This window comes from Pimephales promelas, chromosome 14 (genome assembly GCF_988280905.1).
Source record: "Pimephales promelas chromosome 14, fPimPro1.hap1.1, whole genome shotgun sequence".
Classification (NCBI taxonomy): domain Eukaryota; kingdom Metazoa; phylum Chordata; class Actinopteri; order Cypriniformes; family Leuciscidae; genus Pimephales; species Pimephales promelas.
In genome coordinates this window covers 4,970,429-4,990,937 of record NC_142782.1, presented here as the reverse complement: position 1 = coordinate 4,990,937, position 20,509 = coordinate 4,970,429, and the positions used below count along the sequence as shown (strand labels likewise).

Below are 20,509 nucleotides of genomic sequence, written 5' to 3'. Positions count from 1 at the left end.
CTAAAAGTCGTAGTCCTGTTCTAAAAATAGCAATTCCAATATGCTATGTTTCATAGCATATAGCATATGTTTCATCACAGTACTATCCATAACCTCTAGAGGGCGATTAACGCTGTGGTATGTTGAGAGTCAGCGTATGTTGAAAATCAGATGAAGAAGCCTGTACACATCGGTACGCACAAGGTTAGCGTGTTGCTGCAAAAAACGATATAATTCTCAACTGTTATTCGGTTCAATGTTCATATTCTTTTATAAAGAGTAATATTAGTCATCGAGGTTGTTTATTTATCCATTTGCTGAGGAAAACAACCGGTCAAAGCTGTTGGTTACTGGTTTTTCTTTTACACGAGCTCTGGTGAGTTTTGCTTATGCATTACTTTAACTTTCTAATTGATATTCCTTTTTCTTTATATATGTTTTAAAGCCAATCAGAGTTATATATTATGTTTTAGAATGTATTTTTGTATGTTTATATGGTAAAACTAATACAGTGTCAAATCTGTCCGTGTAACTTACAATGCTAGTTGTAAAGTTTAGTTACTGTTTAGTTAAATTATTTTCTTTTCTTTAAGTGTTATAAATGGAGCAAATGATAAAAGAAATGTTGTACAACTGACGAAATATTCAAATAAGAGAGATATATTGCATATTGCAATACTTTAATGACCATTGGAGTTTAACACATGGACATTTGAGTTTTTTTTTCATATTGACATTTGAGCATTTCATATACTACAAAGGATCCAGAAGAAATTGTTTTATTTTATTTCATTTTTGGGTTCAATTTCTGGTTTGTGAGAATATAGTTTAAATATATTTGAATGTGAATTGTAAAAAAAATTGCCGGCTGTTAATTACTTAAATTTGATTTGGTCCACCTTTTGCTTTTAAATCCTCCCAGAGCCGAACCTAGGCTGAATTTAATCTCTGTAGAGTAACACACTTAAAATATTACATTCGTTGTCCCCGTTACACAATTTTTATCCGTAGTAACCTTTCTAAGATTTAGCAGAAATGTGTGTAGTCACGTCCCATGAGAGTGAGGCCAGGGGTGCATTTCCTTTACAACAACTGATTAACTAGCAGTATTATACGTTATGCTAGCTAGTCGCAATTGTTTCCCGAAACCTTAGAAACTTTATCAAAAATCTGTTGGTTCAGCAATATAGAACTGCCGTTAATAACGACAGGCAGGTTTTATAGTAATAATTCTGCTAGTTAATCATTTCGAGATTATTATTGAGATTATCCCTGTAAATAACAAACATGGCATCTGAGGAATACCTCGCAATTTTTGTTCTTCATTGTTTTTTTGTTTGATTCTTTAGTATAGTGGGTTCTCTCTTACATTATACTCCTTCACATTCCCCCTGCAGACTTGAGGACATTTACACATGCACATTCATCTATTCTTTGATTTTCTGTGTAACTCTGCAGATTTGTGTGTAAGTCCTAATATGTAGCAGCACTTCTGAGTAAACTAGCACAGAGGTTGAGCTGTTTCACACAGAGGACTCACCACAGTGCAGCAGAGAGGCCAGAACCACCACAGGAGAGCCAGAATCAGCAGTAGCATCACTATCAGTAGCGCTATGGCCAGGATCGTACCATCAGACTGCAGGGAAGAGCAGATGAACACCACTCTGACTTGAACCATTTTTTGTTATCACATCAGTTCCAAATGACATGCAGAAAAACATTTGGAAAATGCAATGGAACAAAACAATGAAGTCAGTCCTTCAACCTCCAGTTCAAACAATGGCTCCATATAAGGGTGCTAGCTGTGAAAATAACAGATGATGCATGACGACAGAGATGGTTAATAAAAGTTACAAGTGATCTCACTGGGAGATCTCATAACCCATTGACTCTTTGGCCGGTGGGAAGCGTATTGTGCTCTTCTAAAGAGCTTTGACTGGCATCACTTTACAGGCATCAGACATTCCAGAAATCCTTTTAATTAATAGGGTTTTTTTTTTCCCTTTCTTTGCACAAAAGTTCCCAGCCTGCAGACTGTAGTTGGACCCTGTTATTTTCCTTTAAGTAATTTTCAAAAGCTAAAATGCTGCAAGAATGACTGTTAGCTAGAGAATCTATTATGATTACCAGTGGTGCAGACACTAAGACTTCTTCCAACGTGTATCAGTACACTTTCATTAGCATCAGGGGAAACAAAATAATGTCACATTGTCATTTAAAGGTGCAGTGTGTGATTTTTAGCGACATTATCTAGCGGTTCGGTTGTAGTTTGCATGTAGGGACCCTCATTATGTTACTGTGTTAGTGTGGGGCTATTTTGAGCCTTGTTAGTGGTATAAACTAGCGAGTTCTTTTTACTTAGTAAATGCCCCCAGTACTAGCATTATACGCTAAATAGTTTTTTAGAGATAAAAATCTTTACATTCGATTATCATGAAAACGAATCTCAGAGAACGGTCGACTAGGTACCAATGTTTTATTAGACCAAAGGTTCATTTTGCGCCGGAGTTCTCCTTTAAGTAAGTTCTTAATAGACCACTAAACATAGTTATGGATGTCATATTGCGTTTCTGTTAATAGATGCACAAAATTTTTACACATTGCACTTTTAATGTAAAATACACTTTCCTAAACTGTTTCATATAAATCTGGAAGTTATATTTTAAAATATATCGTCCCTTTAAAACAGCTTTGATGTAGATAGTTACTTTTAGAGATACAGTGGCGATTAAAGTTTGGGGTCAGATTTTTTTTGTTTTTAAAAAAGTGCTACTTTTATAAAACAGGGACGCATTAAATTATCAGAAATGACAGTAAAGACTTTTAAAATGTTACATCATATTTCTTTTCCAAATAAATGCTGTTCTCCAAACTTTCCTTCATCAAAAGAAAAAAAAAAACAGTAATACTTTATTTTACTGTGGTGTACTTGTTACACGTTACATGTAGTTACTGAATTAATAACTATAAATTATGCATACTTACATGTAACTAACCCTACACCAACCCCTATTCCTAACCATATAGTTTTCCCAGCCACTTTCAAATAATGCTAATCAGAAACGTTTCTTGAGCAGCAAATCAGTAAATTTGAATGATTTCTGAAGAATCATTGATTCTAATGATGCTAAAAAATAAACTTTGCATTAAATAAATAAATTACATTTACAATATATTCATTATAGTCATTTTAATATTTAACAATATAACAGTTTACTTTACGTTCTTTTAAATAAATCCAGCCTTGCTGACCATAAGACTCTTCTTTCAAAAAATAAATAAAGATCTTACTGGCTACAAACCTTTCAACAGTAGTGCAGCTGTCCCAACATTGGTTGTCAAAAGCAAAAACGCAAAACATAAATAAAGAAATATAATTTAGAATAATACTTACACAGCTTACAGTGGTGATCGTAACAGAACTAGAGATAAAACTCAGGCCTTCGTTCATGCTAACATAAAGGGAGGCTGCCCTGCAATTCACATGGAAATAATTACTTAAGTCTTTTGAAAACAGTGTATTACGTTCCTTCATGAGTGAAGCCAAAGTTAAAATTGCAAAAAGGTGTATCTGGGACACTTACGTTCCCTCCTCTCGAAGAACAGGAGCTGGGCACAGTAGATACGTGTCCTCCACTATCAATGGCTTCACCACTAATAAAAAAGACAAATTTAGAGTAGCGTCAGTTCAGGCAGATCAGGTTAGTCAAGCTCGACTCTCGGCTGATACATGTCTACCTATAGGAATACGACGCCTATCACTGTATACATATATACGCTCCTTCAGTATTATCAACAGCTATCGCGTTTCTCAGGAGCTGATGCCCTCCTTCCTCCCCAGCTCCTCCTGTCTCAGTCAGTTTGGCATTCCCCTTGAATCAGAATAAATTCTGGAATTATGTTGTACTTTAAAATCTTGAATTATGGATATCTGCAATACATTCATGTAGCTTCGGTTCTGTTTTATTGCTGCTGCTCTTATCCATGCTAGGCTGCATGAATTCGCTGGGTGTTCTCGCCCAGAACAGAACCATACGGCCAATCCAAACTGTATGCTGTTTATCAATCGTAAGTGGTCCTGTCGTAACATTTCAAACTGCAAATCTGGAAAACACTGCATTAAAAGTCATCATATTGTGACACTGTCACACATTACACATGTTTTAACCACTCTATATTTATTATGATGATTTTAAGTATATTGGAGTTTTAATAGGTTTACATGTTGTCTTGGGCTGCGTCCGAAATCACGTACTATGTGAGTAGGTACTATATTTAAATCAGAACGTACTTCACGACCGTTAAAAAAGTACGTTCTATATTGTATGAATACTGGTAGTATGAATGAGTCCGGACGTGCTACATGCGCCATGTTGTTGTCGCGTGACATACGCGAAAATTTAAAGAACCCATTCCAGTGATTGCACCAACTTCGCACAGTTTTTATCTCTGCTTTCTGTTTTCATCTGCGTTTTTGCGTCGTCCGAGTCGACAATCAAGAGGAGGCGTCGGTCAGCTGCTCGCAGATCACGCCTTTTGTGGAATTTCTCAACTAACATTTATTTACCTAATACATTTTACCTCATAAAACACACACACACCCAGTTATGAACAATGACAGATGTTGATTTTTGGCAAGGAAAAAGCCATTTATTTGCTTGTGATATTACCATCGATAAATAAACATGAATGAATCAGTAGAGATACGCATGTGCGTCTGTGTTTATCTCCTAACGTTACAGCCGCGTCTCCGGTTTCCGCCATTTTCAAATATAACATCATGGGATAGTAAAGTGTCCATCGTATTCGCACTTCAGAATCTCGCCGGAAGAAGTAGGTCATCCATTTCGATTATGATTTCAGACATACTACTCTGCTCGCGTACTGTTTTTCAGCTTTGGTCATTAGTCCAGGTGAGCAGGAAACAGGAAGTAGCCAGGATAAAAGAGGCAGCATGGTAAACTAACAAGGATTGAGGAGTTTATTTTAAGGACTTACCTTTCTGGCAAAAACTCATCACTTTTCATTGGATTCACTACAGCTGGATTGTATATACACCGGTGGACACTTTCACATTGGGACTTTCAGCACACAATAATTTCTAAGGACTGGAACCTTTATAGACTCTATGCTTTTAACAACCTAAGTTTTCTAGTTTTGTGTTGTTAAGTTCTTTGTGAAATTTGTAAATACACTTTATTTATTCCCGTCAGCACTGTTGTTGTCTCATCTTTTAAAACATTTAAGAAAATTCTTACAGTTTAATCTGACCCCTATTTTACTTCGTTACTCTGCCGATTAGGCCGAACGTTACAATACGTTTGATTGCTTGTTGCGTAAGAGGTTAGATGATGACAGGCTGCATTTAATTTTTACTTCTTTTAATTTTACTACCCACAACATTTTTATCAGCTTGGATTTGAATGTTAACCTTTAAATGTAATGTGCACTGCTTCTAGTAGTGGCTAATGCTCAGGGCTAGAAACTAGAAGTTTCCCATGAGCTTTCAGCATTGGGGCTCTTAAAGGGTTAGTTCACCCAAAAATGAAAATTAAGTAATTAATTACTCACCCCCATGCTGTACCAACCCCGTAAGACCTTCGTTCGTCTTCGGAACACAAATGAAGATATTTTTGATTAAATTTGAGAGCTGTATAACTACCACATTGGCTCCTAAGGGACTGCCTCTTGACGGCCCAGAAAGTCAATGAAGAAAATGTTTAAATATCCCAAGTGACTACCGTGGCTCCTGTTATTTTTGTTTGTTTTTTCGCACAAAAAGTATTCGCGTCGCTTGATAAACATATAGTTGAGCCACGGTAGTCACTTGGGATATTTAAACATTTTCTTCATTGACTTTTTGGGCCGTCAAGAGGCAGTCCCTTAGGAGCCAATGTGGTAGTTATACAGCTCTCAAATTTAATCAAAAATATCTTCATTTGTGTTCCGAAGACGAACGAAGGTCTTACGGGGTTGGTACAGCATGGGGGTGAGTAATTAATGACTTAATTTTCATTTTTGGGTGAACTAACCCTTTAAGCAAGGCATTTAGCAAGGCCACGGATTACAAAACAGGAGAAATGGGATCAAAACAAGATGTTAAGGTGCATCCTTGTAATTGCAACTTTGTGATTTTCTATTTTGCCATTGCTACACTGCAAGAATTCAAATGGACAGGAGGTCGATTGGTGCTTTGGCACTTGACACAGCCAAAGCATGAGACGAATATGACACTACTGCTTTTCCCTTTACCCTGTAGGAAGTTGTTAGTTGGTGTAGGCGGTTGGCTCAAATCCCAAAGAATCCAAATTCTGGCAGAGGATCCTGTTGTCATTTGTGCTTTAATGGGCTGTTTACCCATATCACATGAGGGAAAGTCATGTTTTACTACTAAGTAAAGACATGTGGATATGGTTTCGACTTGCGTAATAAATCAATAAGAATTACTGTTGGTACCAAATTGCATCTGCGCCTTTAGAGAGGGAAATAGCTTGGTGAATTCAGCTGCTCGTGCTTATTATGCAAACATCTAATTGCTTGAGAATTTCCTTGAGGTTAAAGAAAGGAAATGCAAGTCACCGGCAAACCGGCCGCAGTCCATTCACTGGCTGTCAGTTTCATGCTTACACACAAGCAAAAACCTTTGAAGAAGGCGTTTCTGAATTTGCCAAGTTTGCAAAGTAAGTGGTATCCAATCCTCAAAAGATGTTCAGATTTCGGTGCATAGAAATGGATGTATGTATGAGCAGCATTGACCAGACATTTTGTGAACGGGCCTGTAACTCCTATAAAGTGCGTCCTAATTATTCACATACATTTTCATTCATTTCTTGTGCATCTGAACTTTTTTCCACACTGTTCTATTTATGTGATTTCAGCTAAATGGCACATTTTTTTTTTTACATTTTAAAGTTCTCAGAAGTTCACAGAAATACCATAACAACAGCGTTTCTATGACTTTCCAAATAAGGAAAACATATTTAGAGATAGATTACATTGGTCAGAAGAGAGAAAGATGTCAAATTTGCTGTGACTCTCTCAGCTGGTGTCTGGGCAATATTAGTCCAATCAGCATGCACAGATGCACATTAGTAGGCTACACTATGACAAGAACCTATATCATACTATTTAACAAGTACTATAATTGTATGCATTAATACTAATCTTCTATTCTAATTAGGAGACATTATGCAAATTGGGCAAGTTCAAGAGCTACATATTCCGACTGAAAGTCAGAAGCTAAACACGCTGTAACCACATGGGGTTCTTTTCCGACAGCCTGCAATCAGCCTTGGGCTCAAAGTAAGTGGAACAGGTTGTGTATGATGCAAATTATTATTCATTGACAGGATATTCTCTCTAGTGTTTACAGTGGTCAAGAGTAAATAAACAGCAGGCCTCCGCAAAGTCAGAGTAAATTTGTTGCATGTCTGAAAATTTGCCCTTAGGATGGGAAAGTGGGGCCGGTTTGCTGAAGGGTGGACAGAATTTTTCTTTTTTTTTTTTTTTCCAAATTACTTCCATCACACAGCTACACTCAACCGGATGTTCTGGTCTTTGTCGGACACAAACAATTAGCATGCTGCTAGTTTGAAAAGTCCAACTTTAATCAAGGCAAAGACAGGTAAGATGTGAAGCACCAAAGCTGGTGCCTATTACTGATACTGTAAAATAGGATTGTAGGCAGATGACTGGCCTTTGATCTCATATCCAGTGCCAATTTTAATGAAAGTACGATTGTTTGGATCAAATAAGACACTCCCTGAAGGCTTGATACCATTACACAATCACGACTTTTGAAATGTCAACACAGAATCACTTGTCTTGAATAGTTTAACTTCAAAAGGAATAGTTGTCAGGCAGTTAACTGCAGATTTTGTTAAATATACAATGCTTTCACATCTTTTGCATAACTGCCTTAATTAATTTGTGCCATCATTGATGGGACAAATATGAACCTTGGCAGAAAACATCTCTTTGTTTTTGTAAAGGAAAAGCTTATTGTAAAGGTTCTCAAGTGATGTGTAAAATCTCATTGCATTTTGAAACTATTTTACACTTTGCCGATTTGGTGACTAATTCGTATGATCACATTTATATTTTTTAATGTTTAGGGGTGGGGTTAGAGGAGGTTGCTTTTTTTTATCAAAATCATATTATAGAAGTCATACAAATGCATGTGAAATAGCTTGAAGCAAAAATCAATCCATTGCCATTGAGTAGTTCTGCTAGCGTACTACAGTAGTTCAACTCTTTCCACACTGGAATTTTTATATACGGTAGGGGGCGCTATTAGGCGCTACCTTCTATTGACTTTAGACCAGGTTTCAGTTGCCTCAATGTGCCCGAACACACCTCGTTTTTAGACCAGTGCGCAAATGCATTTGCCATTTAAACAACGTGGCGCATGACGTGAAAATGATAACTGCGATAACTTTTTTCCAAAAATGCTGGCGCGAAAAGAGTTAATTTCCTCGTGCCGATGGCTCATCTGCCAAGCTCTGAAACACTACAGTATAGTGTACAAGAATGATGCATATCCTGTTTGAAGGCGAGACCTACAGTAAAAACTGCAAGGGGTTGAGCTGACATTTGCCTGACGGGCTTTGCAAACTCTGTAAGCCTCTTGTGTGGCAGTGTATCTTTCTTATATCTCCTTCATTTGGCAGGAATCCATCCTGTAAAACTCCTAATGTAGCCGTTAAAAACTGCTATTAGCAAAAAACCAAATGAGACTGGCATTTGTCTTGGCATGGCCGGTCGTTCCAATGATAGCTAATCTGTTAAAATGATAGCTAATCTGAAGGTTTTATAGATTCTGACTCAAATCATTCCAACCATATGATAATGACGCAAGGAAGTCACGGAAATGTCTTATATAAGACTGCTGTCATCCCACATAACATTTCACCCCCTTTTTAGTAGACTTTTTCGAGCCAGTGATGTGTTCAGCATATGATCTTTGTAATGTAAGCAACCAAAGAGATAGTTCATCCAAAAATGAAAAATCACGTCGTTTTCACGTCGACTTTCTTTTTTCTGTGGAAAACATTTTTTTTTTTCCATTTCAAAGTTCAAAGATACCAAAGTGAGGAACAGACTGAAACTTAAATCCCAATTAGTCTTCACCAACAACTCTCTACTCAAATATGGCACCAGCGATGCAATGGTAACTGTATCCGAAGACGATTACTCAAAGTTTTTTTTTAAATTGCGTTCCATGGAAAAAATAACAGCATACAGGTTTAAAACGATGTGAAGGTGATTAAATAATTGCTAGAATTTGATTTGTACTTACTTCTGGTAAGGGTGTCATTTATTCGGAAGCTGCAAAGAACCTTGTCCACATTTCTAGCATGAAGAAATCCGTTTCCTCGAACAACAACTTGGAATGCCTCTTTAAAACAGGAAGTTAACACATAATGTTAAATCATGTAGAAAATTTTGAAAAGCACTTATGAAAGCCATCAATGCATTTTTTATTTTAAGATTTATTTTCTAAAGGAGGAAGAAATGGTGTGGTGCAAAGCATAATATATGATAACATCATCAATATATTGCTATTTTGCTTTAAGGTGTGGTGACATTAGCAAAATTTCACAAGCAAAAAAAAAGGTCTGTTGAAAATCTGCATGGGGGTATTATTATATTTGTTCTTACTGCTAAATATTATTACATTTTGAATTTAAGTGCCTTTTCAGCCTCCTTATTAGCATATGTAATGGTTTACAATTAATTTCGATAGTCCACTTTAGACATTATACTTTATTTTGATGTTCCCTAACAGACATTCAACTGATGATAAGTAACTTTTCAACTACATGTCAACTTTAGAGTATTAGTAAAGTGTATGTTTACACTAGGGATGGGCATGATTAATCGACGATCGATTATTGATCATTAAGAATTTCGTCGATCACGTTAATTTGTTATCGATTATCATTAAACTAATGCTGCTGCGTTGCGTAGTGTGAGTGGAAAGTGAACGTGTTCGCCGGGCTGGTCATGTTAGCGCGGAGGTACCTGTGCATCCCGGCGCTGAAGAGCGAGGCGAAAACGTAAACAAGGCTTGATGGTCACCATGCAGGTTGCGGTCGCGTCTGACCCCAGATCATTTCATCAACATGCTTATCTTTCTCAACAAAAATCAATAGACTGGAGCAGAAGTTGTATGCGAGTTATTTTTTATGAAGCTTTAAGTAGCCTAGCCTAATTGATTGTTAGGTAGGCTAATCTCTCTCACCCTTTCTCGACTTCGTGCCTTGATTGAGTTACATTTTGACAAAACCTGTCAGATCTAATTGTTATGTTTTTGGTTAAGTTATTTTTATTATTATTTATTAATTTGGAACAAACGAGGGTCTCACGAGGGCCAACTTGCAGCTGCAGGTTCAGTTGCGTTAGACTAGAGCAGTGTTTCCCAACCAGGGGTACGTGTACCCCTAGGGGTACGTGAGCAGTCCCCAGGGGGTACGTGGGATGATTCTCAAAAGACTAACATTTTTTTTAACCACAGACTATTCTCAAAACATTATATAATATAATTATATAATATACAAATATATATTATATAAAATTATAATCATGTTATAATATGGTTACCCTGTCCTTCCCGCCAAATGTGCTTGTCTGTTTTGTTCCTATGCTACAGTATGGAATTCAAATACATTAGTGACTCAAAACATTTCTCAAACTTTTCTTAAAATTTTAATTTTAGGATTGCATTAGAAGGATTATTTTTGAACTTGATTATTAATTTTATTGGTTTATTTTTGTATTTAAAGTTTGTAAATAAAAAAAGAAATATTATTATTATTATTAATCTTTGTTTTTGTATAATTGGTCTGAACATGTGAAGAAGTGAAAAGGTCACAAATTTTGAACAAAGACAAGTATTATATTATAAGAGTTATAAGAAGTAAAAATATCATCACCTAAAATCATATATCACCTAAAATGTACACCAAATCTAAAAATCACACCGATCACATGCGCTTGTGGGGGTACTTCAGGCAGGATAAAATGTTTTGGGGGTACAGTACCCAAAAAAGGTTGGGAACCACTGGACTAGAGCACCGCCGCGCCTATCTTCAAATTTAGCCTAACCGAACACCCAGTTTAACAGCCACAAGTTGATCATCTTGTAATAAAGATCTAATCGAGGAAAAACACACTGTATTTTTGTATTTTCATTGCAGTTTTTAATTTATAAAAAGTGAAATAAATAATACATTTGAATATAAAAATATTAATGATTAATCGATAGTCGATCGTTAATTCTTCCGACGATGGACTGAGAAAATTTAATTGAATGCCCATCCCTAGTTTACACGAGAGAGATGTACTAAAAATTGGAACTTTTCCTTTGCGCTTTTCGCAAGTCCTTGAAGCTGTGGCTTAAACAGTTTGTCTATTGAGCAGAACAGAATTGTACTCACCTCCAGCACAGATACTGGAAGGTTCTGCTGCAAGAATCTCTATGCATGATTTCTTCAAGATCTGGTGGGTACAAAGATATTTAGCAGGTAAACAACTAGGTTTGCTGACCTACTAAAACAAACTCAATTCCATTCCCTTAAATTCATAAAACAAATAGTTTGTAGAGAAGACCTTCTGCTTTTTTTTCAGAATAAGTTTATTTTAACTTGAAGGATCCACCAATCAAAAGAAGCAACACCTCTCCTGCGAGTGCCTCAACGGGACAATCCTCATGTGGCGTTTGTGTTTTGAAATGTACATCTGCTTTTTCCGTCTCTTTCCTCTCGTCCTGGAAATAGCCTTCATCAGCCATCCCAGCACCTATGTGTGGCGAGATTGTTTTGATCTACATGACTGCCGCCTTCCTCTGTCATCTACGAAGTGTGCCTTCAGATCCCAAGGTCCCTGCTGATTTACGACACTCTTCTCCTGAGCTTCAGCCCAGAGCTTTCAGCGTGCAGCTAATTGAGAGCAGATGGAGGCCAGCTGGACTGACCCCAGTCTCAGCTCATGAAACAGACAACCTCTGCACGGGCGAGACGAGTCTTTACCCAAATATCTCCTCTTTTCTTCCACCTTCAGAGCTTAAGAAATATAAATCATTAGCTTTCATTGCCAAGAGAAAGGACATGGTGAAGAGGCTTTGATCGTGTTTGGGCAGACTCCAGCGGACCGTGGGATCAAAGAGGTGCATGGCAGGCCATCTTCAGTCGGGACTCAATGCTAATTCTTGTTTGTTATTCTTTGTTTTTTCTTTAATTCTTCTGTTATTTTTTCATCAAGAGGCTGCTGCTGTTTCTTATGGTAATTTGTATCCAAGCAAGGGGTCAAGGATTGGCTTGTTGGCATGGTCCCGCTGGTAAATGCTGTGACTAAATCGTCTGAAAAGCATCTTTCTCCAGTGAAAGGTAGGGTAGGTCATTTTCCGAGAGGCTAGCAACTGCGAGTTAGCTTTGAAAGCATAAGATCCCAAAATCCCTTCAGAGAGTCTATAAAGCCACGCCTCCTTCAAAACACATGAACGCGTACAGCAATGAGCAAACAAAAGGGTCACGAGAGACGCGTTCTGAATGAATGCAATGGTTGGACAAACATTTTATGGTCCTGCACCTTTAACAGACGATATATGCAGTGTTGTGCAAGTTACTTCCAAACTGTAATACATTAGGTATTACTTGTTACTGTTATTTAAAAGTAATTAATTACCTTACAATATTACTGTCCCAGAATTGTAATGCGTTACATTACTCATGTATTACTTTTGAGTTACTTTCACAAAAATAACTAAGTAGAACTTAACTTTTGGGCTGTAACGATATGCAATATGAAACCGAAATCGCGATTCGCCACACGACTCAGATCCACGAACCTACAGAATCGCGACACACCTCTTCCAACTCCCAGCGTTATTCTCCTTACCGTCCATATCCAATGCTGCCTTATCTTTAAATTAGGCTATTAGTATTATTTGAAGTTAACATTATAAAATACGTAGACCTACACCACAAAACTAGTTGAGGATAAATTATTTAAAATTGGGGAAGTCCAGCATTATGAACATGACATTTGCAGTCAAAACTTAATAAAATGTATTGAAACGTATATAGGCTACTTCCTTAAAGGACTCCAGACATTAGACAAATATCAGTCTATGTTTTATTTTTAATATTAGGAAAAAGACACACATTCATGCGTGACAAAAAAATAGGAGGCAAAATACATTTTTTGTAATTCTGTTAATTACACTGCGCAAATCGGATGAGGAAGGGTTGGCTCTCCAGTCTCCATAGAACTTAAAATATTCATTTTATTTTAGTTTTCGTGTTCGCATTTATGAGGAAAAAACAATGTTACAGACGCGACCTCTCTGAACTGGCACTAAAAGACTGCTTTAAAACTTTCACATAGTCTGTTGCCTTTAAGAAGTAAAAGCAGAAAATACACTGTCATACAACTGTAATACAAGCCTCACTGAACATGTAACGAGTAAAATATTACTGAAAATTGATTAGTAATGCCTTACACTACTGCGTTACAGCAAAAAGTAATATGTTACTGTAATGTATTACTTTTGTAATGCGTTACTCCCAACACTGGATATATGTATACATATAAATCAGTGTTGGGAGTAACGCATTACAAAAGTAATACATTACAGTAACATATTACTTTTTGCTGTAACGCAGTAGTGTAAGGCATTACTAATCAATTTTCAGTAATATTTTACTCGTTACATGTTCAGTGAGGCTTGTATTACAGTTGTATGACAGTGTATTTTCTGCTTTTACTTCTTAAAGGCAACAGACTATGTGAAAGTTTTAAAGCAGTCTTTTAGTGCCAGTTCAGAGAGGTCGCGTCTGTAACATTGTTTTTTCCTCATAAATGCGAACACGAAAACTAAAATAAAATGAATATTTTAAGTTCTATGGAGACTGGAGAGCCAACCCTTCCTCATCCGATTTGCGCAGTGTAATTAACAGAATTACAAAAAATGTATTTTGCCTCCTATTTTTTTGTCACGCATGAATGTGTGTCTTTTTCCTAATATTAAAAATAAAACATAGACTGATATTTGTCTAATGTCTGGAGTCCTTTAAGGAAGTAGCCTATATACGTTTCAATACATTTTATTAAGTTTTGACTGCAAATGTCATGTTCATAATGCTGGACTTCCCCAATTTTAAATAATTTATCCTCAACTAGTTTTGTGGTGTAGGTCTACGTATTTTATAACGTTAACTTCAAATAATACTAATAGCCTAATTTAAAGATAAGGCAGCATTGGATATGGACGGTAAGGAGAATAACGCTGGGAGTTGGAAGAGGTGTGTCGCGATTCTGTAGGTTCGTGGATCTGAGTCGTGTGGCGAATCGCGATTTCGGTTTCATATTGCATATCGTTACAGCCCAAAAGTTAAGTTCTACTTAGTTATTTTTGTGAAAGTAACTCAAAAGTAATACATGAGTAATGTAACGCATTACAATTCTGGGACAGTAATATTGTAAGGTAATTAATTACTTTTAAATAACAGTAACAAGTAATACCTAATGTATTACAGTTTGGAAGTAACTTGCACAACACTGATATAAATACATTTAGACCGCTTAATTTGGTGATTTTGTTCGGTATTTTGTTCGGTAATTCGGTATTTTGTTATATATATTTAAATATATTTTTAATCACATGCTACATACCAAATATATTTGAAATCACATACTGCCAAATAAAAGGTTTTGGCAGATATTTATGAAAATAGTCCAATTAGTATTGATTGAATTCGGCAAAAATTTATTCATAGAAAGTGCATTATTGAAAAAAAATCACCTAATTAAAAATTTAGACTTGCATTTAATTGCTCAACTAAAATTACGATAAATAATAGATGAAATTAGATGTATTAATATATATATATATATATATAAAATCAAGTTAAAGCTGCAGTCCATAACTTTTTTGTGTGTGCAAAATTTACAAAATGTATATAATAAGCTAGTACATCATGGATCTAAACTAAACTGTATGTTTGTCTTAACCTGAATCACTATGGTACACCTATAATAAGTGTTTATATTCTGACTATTTTAGACTGGTACGGGTCAAACCACTGTGGAGTATCCCAGTACCTGCGTGACTCGTCATAGACATAAACACAGAGAAGGAGCAACAATGTTTTTCCACAAGACAAATGCAGTTTATGAACTACTAGAGCACCAAACGTTACGGACTGCAGCTTTAAATGGATGGAAACAAATATGTTATTTATTATAAAAGGCTATATTTTATCCTAATAATATTTTTTATTTTATATAATCATAAAAATACAGTGTGACTTTTCTCACATTACTTAAATATTTCATAAAGAATACAATTTACGGTATTAAACCATATACATAAAAAACTTACCGAATCAATGACACCTTGTAGAGCTTCAAAGCCGTCATTTACTGGGAAGACATGATCTTTGCTGTCAGCAATCTTGGCCAGCTATGAAAAGTGTAAAAATATATTACAAAATATATATATACAGGAAGTGCAAATTCATAAACGCCCAAGCATCATTTACAGAAACCTTGTAACTTAAATGGCATAAGTGCCTATTTTTGTGCAAAGCACACACACACACACACACCTGAGTCTCATTGAAATCTTTCACCCCTACGCAGTACACAGAGGCACCCAGGCTGCGAGAGCGATTGGCCTAAGGGAAACAGAAACACTTCAGACACCTGTAATCTATTAGACATAAACTGCCTTATCCAGACATCATGCTTTTGGCACTGGCTGACACATTTGATCAATGAAGAGGACACTGGGTAATAGAGATGGTGAATAATGTCTTAGTTGGTTGAAGCTGAGAGGAAAACTGGATCAAAAAACTTGATGTACAGTACATTATTATTTCAGAGAGTGTGGCTGACATTTTGTGTGTAAAAATTGTATGTTGTTGATTTAGGCTAATTCAAATTGATGTCACTTCTTCTTTGTTTACCCAAATCTATGGTTCAAATTGGTTAATAGGTTGAAATATTGCTACCCTCTTGTTATAGGATGATGAACAAAAAACAAATGATCTAATTCCCAGTCTGTGAATGAGTTCAAATTGGACACGATGACTCCATCTTAAACTTGTGTAAAACAAAGCAAGTGTTGCGTCACATTGTAGACACCCCTTGTGAAAAAGTGCGCTTAATTGTGAATTACTTCAAGTACACTTATGTTAAGTACTAACAAAAGTACTTTACAATTTTACTGTAGTGTGTTATTCAATATTTAAAGCTAACTCATTTTAAATGTACTAAATTACAACTTAATTTCTAAGGTGTAATTACAAATACATTCAAATACATGATATAACCTAAATACATTACATGAAAGAATAAAGTAAAGTTAGTTTACCATATATGCTTGTCAGCACATTCACACTTTATCCATTTCTCAAAGACAATAGAATTAAATATGAAATTGCATGTACTTAAGTCCTACTTAAGTGGGCCAAAAAAAGCACTGAAGTTCAGCTAATTGAATTTAATATACGTTTAAACTATGATACGTTTTGATTTAATTGCAATTACACTAGTGTCAATAAACATTACATTCAGTTCACATTTAAGTATATTCTTTTAAAGTATTATTTCTTTAACAATACTATTAGTGCTGTCAAATCGATTAATTGTGATTATGTTTGTGTGTGTGTGTGTGTGTGTGTGTGTATAAATAAATATATATACCGGTATATACACAAATGTTCCTGTTAAATGCGATTAATCACAATTAATCGATTTGACAGCACTAATAGTATTGTTTGTTAATAGGATTGTCCATTTAAGAGCACTAGATACTATTTCTAAAACTATGATAAAGTGAACTGTCAACCACTCCACTCATTTTCTTCCCTTTCTCCTGTCTCTCATCAGTCTTACCTCTCTCTCGGCGTAATAGAAGAGATCTTCATGCAGCTCCCCGTCTGTGAGGCCGATGATGACACTGGCTGTGCGGTATCCTTCACAGAGACAAAACATTTTTATTACGTTTGCAATTTAATTACAGATTTTGATTGTTTTAAAGGCAACATGCTGAAACTAGCAAGCAAGTAATTTTGATATTTAAAAGAACAATATGAGGGGAATAAACAGAAATTATACTAAATCGAAACGGCTAAATTGGTTAGGCTGATGACCGGCTTAAATAACCAATTAAGACCATCGTGTTGCTGGTTACCAGGTGTGTTAAACTGAGTTAAACTACCTGTTAGGGGTTAATAGTTAACTAGCCAGTTTATCTTCTGTCAGTTACTTAAAACCAATCAGAAAAAAAAAAATAAGATTGCTTAAACTGGTCTAAAGAGTTTTTCCTTGAAGCAAAATAGTGGTTAAATTGACCTACCCTCAGAGTTACCATAGTAAATCTGCTCACTTGCCTAGTAAAAAAACAAAAACAAAGAAAAACATCATAAATATTGTAATCTCAAGCAGATCAAACAGCATTCAACGTGACTGGTTATTTCACTGAACAGGTCCATCAGTCTGAATAGAGGCCAAACATTACCTTCTTGAAGACTATTAAAGGATTATTTCACTTTTGAAAAAACTTTTGCTGATAATTTACTCACCCCCATGTCATCCAAGATGTCCATGTCTTTCTTTCCTCAGTCGAAAAGAAATTTAGGTTTTTGATGAAAACATTCCAGGATTTTTCTCCATATAATGGACTTCAATGGGAACCGGATGGTTCAAGTATCAAAAGACGGTTAAAAACTGTTTCAGATGCAGCTTCAAATGTCTTTAAACGACACCAGACGATGAATAAGGGTCTTATCATGCGAAACGATCGGTTATTTCAAAACTTATTCCAAAAATGTAACTTTTATAAGGACAAATGCTAGCCTTGCTCTATTCTGTGAGGCGCGTTTGCAACGTCACGTATTACGTAATTACGTTCAAAAGGTCACGGGCGATGTGGCCGAAAGTACAGAGTCGGTGTTTACAAGTTGAACGCATAGGTTGAACGTGCAAACTAACTCAAGCGCCGTTTACAAAAAAAGGAATTAAAAGGAAAATCAACGATGTCGGACGATTTTGATTCTGTACTTCCGGCTACGTCACCCGTGACCTTTTGAACGTAATTACGTATTACGTGACGTTACAAACGCGCCTCAGAGAATATAGCAAGGCTAGCATTTGTCCTTATAAAAGTTACATTTTTGGAATAAGTTTTGAAATAACCGATCGTTTCGCATGATAAGACCCTTATTCATCGTCTGGTGTCGTTTAAAGACATTTGAAGCTGCATCTGAAACAGTTATTAACCGTCTTTTGGACCTTGAACCATCCGGTTCCCATTGAAGTCCATTATATGGAGAAAAATCCTGGAATGTTTTCATTAAAAACCTAAATTTCTTTTCGACTGAGGAAAGAAAGACATGGACATCTTGGATGACATGGGGGTGAGTAAATTAGCAGCAAAAGTTTTTTCAAAAGTGAACTAATCCTTTAAGAGCTATATGCCATCCTACCTCTCTGTGGGAAGCACTGCTGAGCCAAAATGGCTCCTATTGGCTCACTCACCCTCTGAATGCCGTCGTGCATAAAAGTGTCTCCACCTGGCCGGACATTCTTGAGTTCCTCCAAACCTTTACGAATTTGGTCCCTGACATTTGCACACAATGAAAAAGAGAGAAAAATACATAATTACCAATAATAATAACAATAATTCATAATGATTAAATAATTAATTAATAATTACATAATAATTCCGGAGAACGTGGTTTGATCAGCCAAAAGTTTGTAATGAAGATAGCAATATTGCAAAATATTACTACAAATTAATATTACTACAAATATTATTACTTTTTCATTTTTAATATATTTATAAATGTAATTTATTTCTGTGATCAAAGCAAAATTTTTGCATTATTACACCAATCTTCAGTGTCTCATGATTCTTCAGAATATGCTGATTTGCTGCTCAAGATTATTTTTTTTTGCCTGGGAGCATCAGACTAACTGCAACAAGCAATTAAAGACATACTATTTCAGGCAAAATGGCTGAAAAATCATAAACACAATCACTAGTAATGTGATTTAATGGTTTATGACCAATAAGTGGCGCTGTTATCTGGAGTGGTCAGAGGAAGGTGAAAATGACATGTACAAAGTTTGTCAATATGACAAAGCGATTGCAGAGATAAAGAGCATCATTCCATCAACTTATCATACGAAAACTGTTTTGTCTATCGACGCAAAATCCAAAATTTGGCAAACAAAAAAGTGCAAAGTGCAAACAAAAAAGGAGGTATTGAAACGAAACCTCATTTTTTGTTTATTATTAACAAAAATAAATTATGAACCTCTTTCGATTTATCATTCGATTTGTAATTATCAAATAGAAAATGTCATGAAATGGTCGAACGTACACCAACCACAAATGATACCATGAATAATATTCAGTGGCACTGAAAATCAATAATTGACAAATCAACACTTCTTAGGACACATGAAAAAGCCTCAAAAGTCACAATGAATTTTGGCATTGGCAGCCCACAAAAGTGACGTTTCTTTAGAAATTGTAAGCCACATGCTGAAGTCATAGAAGTGCTGTTTTAAAGATTGGAGACGATCGCCAAGACCAGGGAATGTTCACAGCAGATGTGACGTTTTTTATGGGTCATTAAAGGATTAGTTCACTTTTGAAAAAACTTTTGCTGATAATTTACTCACCCCCATGTCATCCAAGATGTCCATGTCTTTCTTTCCTCAGTCGAAAAGAAATTTAGGTTTTTGATGAAAACATTCCAGGATTTTTCTCCATATAATGGACTTCAATGGGAACCGGACGGTTCAAGGTCCAAAAGACAGTTAATAACTGTTTCAGATGCAGCTTCAAATGTCTTTAAACGATATCAGACGATGAATAAGGGTCTTATCATGCGAAACGATCGGTTATTTCAAAACTTATTCCAAAAATGTAACTTTTCTAAGGACAAATGCTAGCCTTGCTCTATTCTGTGAGGCGCGTTTGTAACGTCACGTAATACGTAATTTCGTTCAAAAGGTCACGGGCGACGTAGCCGGAAGTACAGAATCAAAATGGTCCGACATCGTTGTTTTACCTTTTAATTCCTTTTTTGTAAACGGCGTTTGAGTTAGTTTTCACGTTCAACCTATGCGTTCAACTTGTAAACACTCTGACTCCGTAGTTCTGGCTACGTCGCCCGTGACCTTTTGTACGTAATTACGTATTACGTGACGTTGCAAACGCGCCTCACAGAATAGAGCAAGGCTAGCATTTGTCCTTAGAAAAGTTACATTTTTGGAATAAGCTTTGAAATAACCGATCGTTTCGCATGATAAGACCCTTATTCATCGTCTGGTGTCGTTTAAAGACATTTGAAGCTGCATCTGAAACTGTTATTAACACTATATTTTGGACCCTGAACCATCCGGTTCCCATTGAAGTCCATTATATGGAGAAAAATCGTGGAATGTTTTCATCAAAAAGCTTAATTTCTTTTCGACTAAGGAAAGAAAGACATGGACATCTTGGATGACATGG

The 20,509-nt window shown here is 36.0% G+C and overlaps 1 protein-coding gene and 2 long non-coding RNA genes across 3 annotated transcripts in view; 2 read left to right on the top strand and 1 right to left on the bottom strand.

Annotated features, from left to right (window-relative positions):
- antxr1a (ANTXR cell adhesion molecule 1a) overlaps positions 1–20,509 on the bottom strand; it is a 72,783-nt gene that overhangs the window by 37,114 nt on the left and 15,160 nt on the right. Inside the window, exons 4-13 of the mRNA XM_039674627.2 lie at positions 18,523–18,604; positions 17,342–17,375; positions 16,879–16,958; positions 15,588–15,656; positions 15,362–15,442; positions 11,418–11,478; positions 9,278–9,376; positions 3,564–3,633; positions 3,374–3,452; positions 1,520–1,615 (exon numbers count right to left, since the gene is read on the bottom strand). Coding sequence (XP_039530561.2) covers positions 1,520–1,615; positions 3,374–3,452; positions 3,564–3,633; positions 9,278–9,376; positions 11,418–11,478; positions 15,362–15,442; positions 15,588–15,656; positions 16,879–16,958; positions 17,342–17,375; positions 18,523–18,604 — 751 coding nt within the window. The remainder of the gene's footprint in view (positions 1–1,519; positions 1,616–3,373; positions 3,453–3,563; positions 3,634–9,277; positions 9,377–11,417; positions 11,479–15,361; positions 15,443–15,587; positions 15,657–16,878; positions 16,959–17,341; positions 17,376–18,522; positions 18,605–20,509) is intronic.
- Positions 147–11,888, top strand: LOC120481167 (uncharacterized). The gene is made up of 3 exons (XR_016146446.1): positions 147–355; positions 7,160–7,281; positions 11,757–11,888. It is a non-coding gene; the product is annotated as an uncharacterized LOC120481167 (long non-coding RNA).
- Positions 11,934–17,131, top strand: LOC120481168 (uncharacterized). Its single transcript, XR_016146447.1, has 3 exons — positions 11,934–12,145; positions 12,243–12,365; positions 16,873–17,131. It is a non-coding gene; the product is annotated as an uncharacterized LOC120481168 (long non-coding RNA).